Source organism: Impatiens glandulifera, chromosome 1 (assembly GCF_907164915.1).
Source record: "Impatiens glandulifera chromosome 1, dImpGla2.1, whole genome shotgun sequence".
Lineage (NCBI taxonomy): Eukaryota > Viridiplantae > Streptophyta > Magnoliopsida > Ericales > Balsaminaceae > Impatiens > Impatiens glandulifera.
Window position 1 is genome coordinate 97,120,810 of NC_061862.1, and position 8,933 is coordinate 97,129,742.

At 31.6% G+C, this 8,933-nt stretch overlaps 1 protein-coding gene across 1 annotated transcript; it reads right to left on the reverse strand.

Annotated features, from left to right (window-relative positions):
* Nucleotides 1-6,123: 6,123 nt before the first annotated feature.
* Nucleotides 6,124-8,382, reverse strand: LOC124919369 (calcium uniporter protein 2, mitochondrial). The gene is made up of 2 exons (XM_047459600.1): nucleotides 7,708-8,382; nucleotides 6,124-6,722 (listed from the first exon to the last, which is right to left on the reverse strand). The coding sequence occupies exons 1-2, from the start codon at nucleotides 8,269-8,271 to the stop codon at nucleotides 6,270-6,272; spliced, it is 1,017 nt and encodes a 338-aa protein (XP_047315556.1). The 5' UTR covers nucleotides 8,272-8,382; the 3' UTR covers nucleotides 6,124-6,269.
* Nucleotides 8,383-8,933: the final 551 nt, after the last annotated feature.

Sequence of the window (8,933 nt, forward strand, 5' to 3'; positions counted from 1 at the left end):
ATTATTTTTCTTTTTCTCCATTGTTGAAGAGCGGAACAAAATAATAAAGTAGAGTAAATTATGTTATATTATATTATGTTATATTAAGAGATGTTAAAAGCAGGATTCTAAAGTAAAAATTGTTTCTATCATTAACTTTAATCCAACCGGTTAGATTGAATTTTTATTTTTATTTTAAAAAAATTTAATTTAAATAACCACTTACACATATACAAAATAAAAACGGCCAGAATTACAAATTGAGCCTTCTTAGTGAGTGTCCATTTCAATTTCGAACCTCCTATTTAAAACCTCACAGATTGGGGCTTCTCATTGTCAAATTGTACAAAATAGGACCTCTCGCTAACGGACATAAACGTCCGTTAAAAGTAAATTACATGGCATTTATATTTATAAACAAATAAATATATGTGGCAATTTAAATTTTCTTTTAATAATTGTTCAATCAATCTTCTCTTACACAGCAAACGCGATCTTTCTTCCTCTTTTCCATCTTCTCCGTCTACTCCATTCTTTCTCATTCTTTCTCAACAGTAAGTCATCCGTCCATCTTCTCCATCTACTTCATTCTTTCTCGACAGTAAGTCGTCCATCGTCGCCTGCCTCCCGCCTCTGCCGTGCAGAAGAAGAGACGGGTTTTGAACCCAATATCATTACAAGTTTTGACTTGTTTTGAACCCAATACCATTACAACTTGCCCAATATCATTACAAGTTTTGACTTGTTTTGAACCCAATACCATTACAACTTGTAAGGGTTTCTCAGTAGTAAGGATCCGTCCATGTTAATGGGTCTTCTTTGAACCCAATACCTTTACAAGTTTTGACTGGTTTTGAAGATGAAGAAGAGACGAGTTTTAAAAATGAAGAGAGACTGGTTTTGATGAAACAGGGGAAAAAGATAGAATGTCCCATCAAACAAATCGACGACCTACCTAGTGTGAGCATACCATACAATGCACTGTCGAGAAAGAATGAAGTAGATCGAGAAGATGGACGGATGAGTTACCGTTGAGAAAGAATGGAGTAGGAGAGAGATCGTGCTTTCTGTGTGTGAGAAGATTCATTAATTTTTATTTTATTTTAATAAATAATATTTTATTATAATAAAGAACGTGTACTCCACCTGTATTTATTTATAAATATAAATGCCACATAATTTATTTTTTAACAGACGTCTATGTCCGTTAACGAGAGGCCCTATTTTGTACACATTGACAATGGAAAGTCTTAATCTGTGAAGTTTTAAATAGAATGTCCGAAATTGCAATTGACACTCAATAAGAAGCCTTAATTTGTAATTCTGGCCAAATAAAAATGATAGGGGCAACAAAAACAAGGTCATGAATACAACGTGGTCTTCCACGTCGTCGATTTAAAAAAAATCTATTTCTCCCCATTCTTTCACACTCTTCTCTTCATTTTTATTTGACGTCTCTACATTTCACTCTCCGGCGACCGACAAAACCTATACAGTTCCCTCTTCAACATTCAAAAGGTAAAATCCCGATAAATTTTATGTTTGTTTGATGTTAGGGTTTAGCGTTTTAAAATTAGGGTAGGGTAGGATTGTGATTAGAGTTTCTTGATTAGGGTTTTACGATCCCGATATATTATATGCTTGTTTGATGTAAGAGTTTAGCGTTTTTTGATGGGTTTTGCGATTATGAAGATTTTTTGTTGAAGTTGTTGAAAATGTGGTTTTATTTGGGCGAACAATAAATTTGTTTTTGGTTTTCGGGACGATCATTCGGGACAATTTGTTCCCAAAAGATTCATTCTGAAAATGAATCTTCAGAAATGTGCAATATTTTGGGACATAATTGTACATTTTCGGGACATAAATGTAAATTTTTGGGACATAATTGTACATTTTCATGACATAATTGTACATTTTCGGGACAGAAATGTAAATTTTCAGGACAAAATCGTCCCGAAATGTCAATTTTCGGGACAGAATTGTAAAGTTTTGGGATTAAATCGTCCCGAAATTATCCCAGAATATCCCGAAATTATTCCAAAATGTACATTTTTGGGATAAAAATGTCAAGTATCGGGACAGAATCGTCCCGAAATATTCATTTTCGAAACAGAATTGTCTAGAAATGTCCCGAAATCTCTTGAACTATCACATTTCGGGATTTTTATGCACATTCATCAGCTACAAGCAAGAATCTCCCCAAACAATATCAGATTCCATTACAACATCAACTTCTCGATAGGTTTCTGGCAAAGATCGGTACCTTTCGGTCTCAACGCGCGATTTGTTCAATACTTCATCTACTGCAATGTTGTTTTTATTGATTTCCTGAATATTAAACATGAATAAGTTTGTTATCGTTCAAATAAAAACAAATAAGGTTATGTATAACTATATCTCAAAAATATCATGATCTAGGGTTTTGGGAGAAGATTTTTGCAGGAGAGGTTTGAGAGAGAGAAATAATTTTAGGATTATGGCGGATTTTGGGATTGAAATTATACCATATTAATTTGTTTTTGTTAATTTTTTTCTCTCCTACAAATATGCCAGACTACGTCGGATTCGTAGCCTTGTTTTGATTTCCTTCATTGCCTATATCATTCCTCTATATAAAAATCATCAAATACATGCTAATTAAACTCAATGTTTTACTAATTAAACTAGTATTTAGCCCGTGCATTTGCACGCATGAGTAATAATATAAAAAACCGTGAAAAAAATTACGGATAACATTTTTAATTTTATTTTTAACCGTTTTAAGTTTATGGGTGGGTCAACACATAATCCGACCCAAGTATCCATTTATTCAACATCATTATATATTAGTTAGTTAAAAAGTTGAACTTATATTAATGTTAAAACGTCCCGCGTTTATCAAATTTGGTGTTGAATTTAAAATATAAAGTCTCTGTAGCCTAGTTGGTTAAGGAGTTGTACTTGTTTTGTTAGGTTGCAAATTCGAAACATACCTCTAGCATTTTTAATTTTATTTTTAACCGTTTTAAATTTAAAAACGGGTAAACCCACAATCCGACCCAAGTATCCAAATTAACCACATCTCTCGACCCGGCAATCCGGACACTTTAAAAATTAAGCATCATTATATATAGATTAGTTAGTTAAAAAGTTGAACTTATATTAATGTTAAAACGTCCCGCGTTTATCAAATTTGGTGTTGAATTTAAAATATAAAGTCTTTGTAACCTAGTTGGTTAAAGAGTTGTACTTGTTTTGTTAGGTTGCAAGTTCAAAACATACCTCTAGCATTTTTAATTTTATTTTTAACCGTTTTAAATTTAAAAACGGGTAAACCCACAATCCGACCCAAGTATCCAAATTAACCACAGCTCTCGACTCGGCAATCCGGACAATTTAAAAATTAAGCATCATTATATATATAGAGATTAGTTAGTTAAAAAGTTGAACTTATATTAATGTTAAAACGTCCCGTGTTTATCAAATTTGGTGTTGAATTTAAAATATAAAATCTTTGTTGCCTAGTTGGTTAAAGAGTTGTATATGTTTTGTTAGGTTGCAAGTTCGAAACATACCTCTAGCATTTTTAATTTTATTTTTAACCGTTTTAAATTTAAAAACGGGTAAACCCACAATCCGACCCAAGTATCCAAATTAATCACAGCTCTCGACCCGGCAATCCGGACACTTTAAAAATTAAGCATCATTATATATAGATTAGTTAGTTAAAAAGTTGAACTTATATTAATGTTAAAACGTCCCGCGTTTATCAAATTTGGTGTTGAATTTAAAACATAAAGTTTGTGTAGCCTAGTTGGTTAAAGAGTTGTACTTGTTTTGTTAGGTTGCAAGTTCGAAACATACCTCTAGCATTTTTAATTTTATTTTTAACCGTTTTAAATTTAAAAACTGGTCAACCCACAATCCGACCCAAGTATCCAAATTAACCACAGCTCTCGACCCGGCAATCCGGACACTTTAAAAATTAAGCATCATTATATATAGATTAGTTAGTTAAAAAGTTGAACTTATATTAATGTTAAAACGTCCCGCGTTTATCAAATTTAGTGTTGAATTTAAAATATAAAGTCTTTGTAGCCTAGTTGGTTAAAGAGTTGTACTTGTTTTGTTAGGTTGTAAGTTCGAAACATACCTCTAGCATTTTTAATTTTATTTTTAACCGTTTTAAATTTAAAAACGGGTCAACTCACAATCCGACCCAAGTATCCAAATTAACCACAGCTCTCGACCCGGCAATCCGAACAATTTAAAATTTAAGCATCATTATATATATATATATATATTAGTTAGTTAAAAAGTTGAACTTATATTAATGTTAAAACGTCTCGCGTTTATCAAATTTGGTGTTGAATTTAAAATATAAAGTCTTTGTAGCCTAGTTGGTTAAAGAGTTGTACTTGTTTTGTTAGGTTGCAAGTTCGAAACATACCTCTAGCATTTTTAATTTTATTTTTAACCGTTTTAAATTTAAAAACGGGTAAACCCACAATCCGACCCAAGTATCCAAATTAACCACAGCTCTCGACCCGGCAATCCGAACACTTTAAAAATTATGCATCATTATATATATATAGATTAGTTAGTTAAAAAGTTGAACTTATATTAATGTTAAAACGTCCCGCATTTATCAAATTTAGTGTTGAATTTAATATATAAAGTCTTTGTAGCTTAGTTGGTTAAAGAGTTGTACTTGTTTTGTTAGGTTGCAAGTTCGAAACATATTTCTAGCATTTTTAATTTTATTTTTAACCGTTTTAAATTTAAAAACGGGTCGACCCACAATCCGACCCAAGTATCCAAATTAACCACAGCACTCGTCCCGGCAATCCGGACAATTTAAAAATTAAGCATTATTATATATATATAGATTATTACACACCTTATAATTCTGTACAATCAAACCAAATATACTTTCAATAAGTCAATAACATTAACAATAACAACATTGTCAACATCAATCTTTCTTTATTCTTCTATATTTCTTTATTCTTCTATACCTTTCAGGTATTATTCTATCGGTCAAGCTTGTGTATCAATTTCAGATGTATTTTAACATACTAATATTTTGATAATAATATCACAAATTGCTTCATATATATCTTCTTATAAGGTTTTTACAAAGAAAAGTTTCTAAAAAGAAATACAACATCAATCATCCAAAAATATACTTAAAAAAATACCTCTAGACAATCAAGATCGGTGATCCAAACAAGGAGATGACAATCAAATTCTTTTCAACGTCACCGAACGATATTAACCAATCATAAAATGACGATTTTAAAAATTAAATTTTCTATCTAGACAACATGCTCACCTTTCTTGATCGATTAATAGTGGAATGAATGATGTTGGAAAGAGAGCTCGGAATAATTTGGTGGAAGATAATGCATAGAAGAATTTGGTGGAAGATATGTCTTGAATAGCATGAAATTATATTAGAATAATGGTTAATCTTTTGAATTGGAAATTTTTTATTTGGATTTTCGGTTCATGAATTTTGACCGGTTTAAAAGATAACCGTATTAAAGTCAAAAGTCGGATTATTTATTCAACCATTTCGCGGCGATTCAATTACCGCGATCGACCGCATATTTTAAAACTATGGATATAAGTTATTTATTTGTAAGAATATTATAACATAAAGAATAAATAATAGCTTTGAGTAATTAAAAAGTGAGTACTACGATAAGGCATTTTTGAATATATTACCTTCTCTTTAGTTTTTTTTGGCTGAGAATATGTTACTAAAATAAAAAAATAAAAAAATAAAAAAATAAAAAAATAAAAAAATAAAAAATGAAGAAGGGGGATAGATGTCCTTTTCATTTTAAAGCGACTTTTAGTTATTCTACATTTGTTTGAATATTATATATTAAATTAATATTATATATATATATATATATATATATATATATATTAAACTAAAATTAATTCTAAATCATCTAATAAACTAAATATATATTTGATCTTATATAAGAAAGCCCATATCTATGATCATTAAAATTTAAAACCGACATTTTAGCTTCGATAATGATGGATTTTCACATTTTGATGTTATATATAACATAATATAGTTTTCTTTTTTTTATTATGTAAAACCGAATTGTAATGAATATGAATTCATGATCTAGTTAATTTATACACTATCATAAGAAAATTGGTATTATTTAGTGCAATATCTCAATTATAGCTTTAAAGGTATATGCCGTTACACTCTAACCCAACACTACTATCTTAAAATAAACAACAAAATGAAAATTGTACATCAAATATCATTCTATGATTCTATGTTATGTTACTATTTCTTGTCCAACAATGGCTTGTGAATCCGAATAAGGATAGAAGACAGCCAAGAGTTCGTTATACCTCTCAACATTGAAATCGAATTTCTTCATCAGCTTCTTCTTCTTAACAGCGATTCGGCTCTGATAGAATCCCACAAATGAAGGTTCTATAGACGTCATGAGGAAGAAAGCATAGCAGGCCAGGAAGTAAAACGAAGTTACGTAGAAACAGATAGGTTCCATCACGTCCCAATTGAGTGTAGAGAAAGTGAGTTTCATGAAAAGACCAGTTTGAGCTATTAGGTAACCAAGCCCGAACCATAACTCTTTTCGGACAAGAGATATTGCCTTGTTTTCTATTATGTTCTTTTGCTTCTCCATTTCTTCGAGCTCCTTGAATCTTGGATCGTTTTTGTCTGATGATCGATGGGGGAGTAGACTGCTCACAACTTTCATAACCTGTCATCAAAGATCAGTTGAAGAAAATTGTTTGATGATGTTGATCTCATGTACTAGCTTTAGATTCAAGCATATTTCTAAATGAATCAATCAAAAACCAAACCAAACCAAAGTTTCTCTCATTTTTCTTCTTCATTCAAGACTGAAATCTAGACACAAGTAAACCAAACCAATTACTGAAATCAGGCTTTGTTTGATTTGGGTTATCCAATCAACAATCTACTCATCAACCAAAATACCAAATACCCACTATTTACTTTTAAAACCAGAGTATATATTAGTACCCAAATAACCTGCATCAAAGAGCTTCAACTCTACAAATTAACTGCCTAATGTTTCTTTTAGGAGGATGTATGACAGGAAAAGCACAAACCTAATGTTTCCAACAAATCATTCTTAACTGTGCTCTTAACCTTATGAGTTATGACCTAAGAACTACCCAACTGAAATTCACCAAGCTGAAAAAAGAAAGGATTTGCGTGGTTTAAATTGAAAGGTTTGTGGGAATTTTGTAGGATGGGTTAATTCTATGAATCTGTTGATTGGAATAGAGGACAAAATTCATCTGAATTTTTGGTTCCTATTCAAAGGAAAAAGGTTACTAAATTTCTCGAACAAATCAGGGAGGAGCTTGAAAGGGTCATGTCTCTTTAGACCCTTAATTTTCACCATCTCAAACGTGGGAGTTGGAACCCACAAGGGCCACAACAGGTTTTAGATCTGGTCCAACAATTTGGTTTCACTTTTCCTGTGGAACAAACAAACATAGAAAATCACCATAGTAAAACTTAATCAGTTTTCAGTATTTTCCAAAATCTCAACTAGAAAACTGAAATCATTTGAACTGGAAGAGTAACTCTGCCTTCCATCTTCAAAAAACTGACTTGATTGTTCTCTATAATGGTGCAGATTCAGACAATCATTCTAATTTACAAGTAAAGTAGAATCAATAAGAGAAAAAAGATGAAAAGAATTGATTGCATACCTTATCAGGTTTCAAGAACACAGTATCATCCAATACAATCACTACACACGATTTCCCAAGCGTCTCCGCCATTTCCAAAGCTACCTCCTTACTCGAACATTCTTCACTACAGATACGAACCAATTCAGAATAAGTAATATGATCCATCGTCATCTGTCTGAGTCGCAACTTCACCAAATGAATCGGCGACAATTTAATCAACTTCTTCGCCGCGTCTACCGTAACATTCGCATTCGAAGACGTCAGATCTGCGTGGAACGAAGGAGGACTAAGTCCATCGAGCCTAATCCTATCCTTCCTTATATCCAAATCCCGTAACCTCTCCCGTAGCTTCTCTCCTGCCGGAAATGATCGAATGTCCGGAGCTATTACAGCCGACTGATAAATTGAACGCCATTGACGGAGCAAACAGAACCTTGAGTCATCTCCGAGATCGGAAACGAGTCTATCCGGCGGCGTGGGAGGAAGAAGGGTCTGGACAGCGGAATAGGAAGATGTTAGGGTTGGCCTGGAGATTTTGGTGATGTTGAATAATGGTGATGCAAGCATTCTCTTGAACGCCATTGATTCTTCTTCTTCTTCTTCTTCTTTGCTAAAAGACCGCCATTGATTTTGATTAGAGCTCTGTAGAGAGAGGAGATTATGGAGGCAAAATAGGGTTTACTTGTTAATGAAGAAGATGAGGAATACATGCCATCCCTCACCTGCTATATATATATATTTTTTATTATTTATTAAAAAAAATAAAAAAAATAATTTTGATTTACATAAGATTTCTAAAATCAGACAGATTGATCACATCTCCACCAAAATATATAACTATTATAATTAAATAATTATAATAAAATTGAACTTAACCAACCTTTACAAAACAATACATTTAATAATAATTGAATCTGGACACAACAATTTGACTAAAAAAGATATTTAAAATATTTTTTATTAAGTATTTAATTTAATTTAAATAATATAATAATTTAAAAATAGAAAAGATAAAAAAGATGAATTTGTATTCTAAAATAAATAAATAAATAAAAATAGTCATAGATGCATTCTCATCACGTAACGTGGTTGGCTAATATCGAGACGTCCGTGCGCCGTCTAATTAATTGAATAACGGAAATAAAATAATTACTTTTTTTAAATAATTAAAGGAAATAGTCATTTATATGTATGTCTATATGAGCTGTAACCACGGTGGTTTCCAATTTGGCTAATTAATTTAT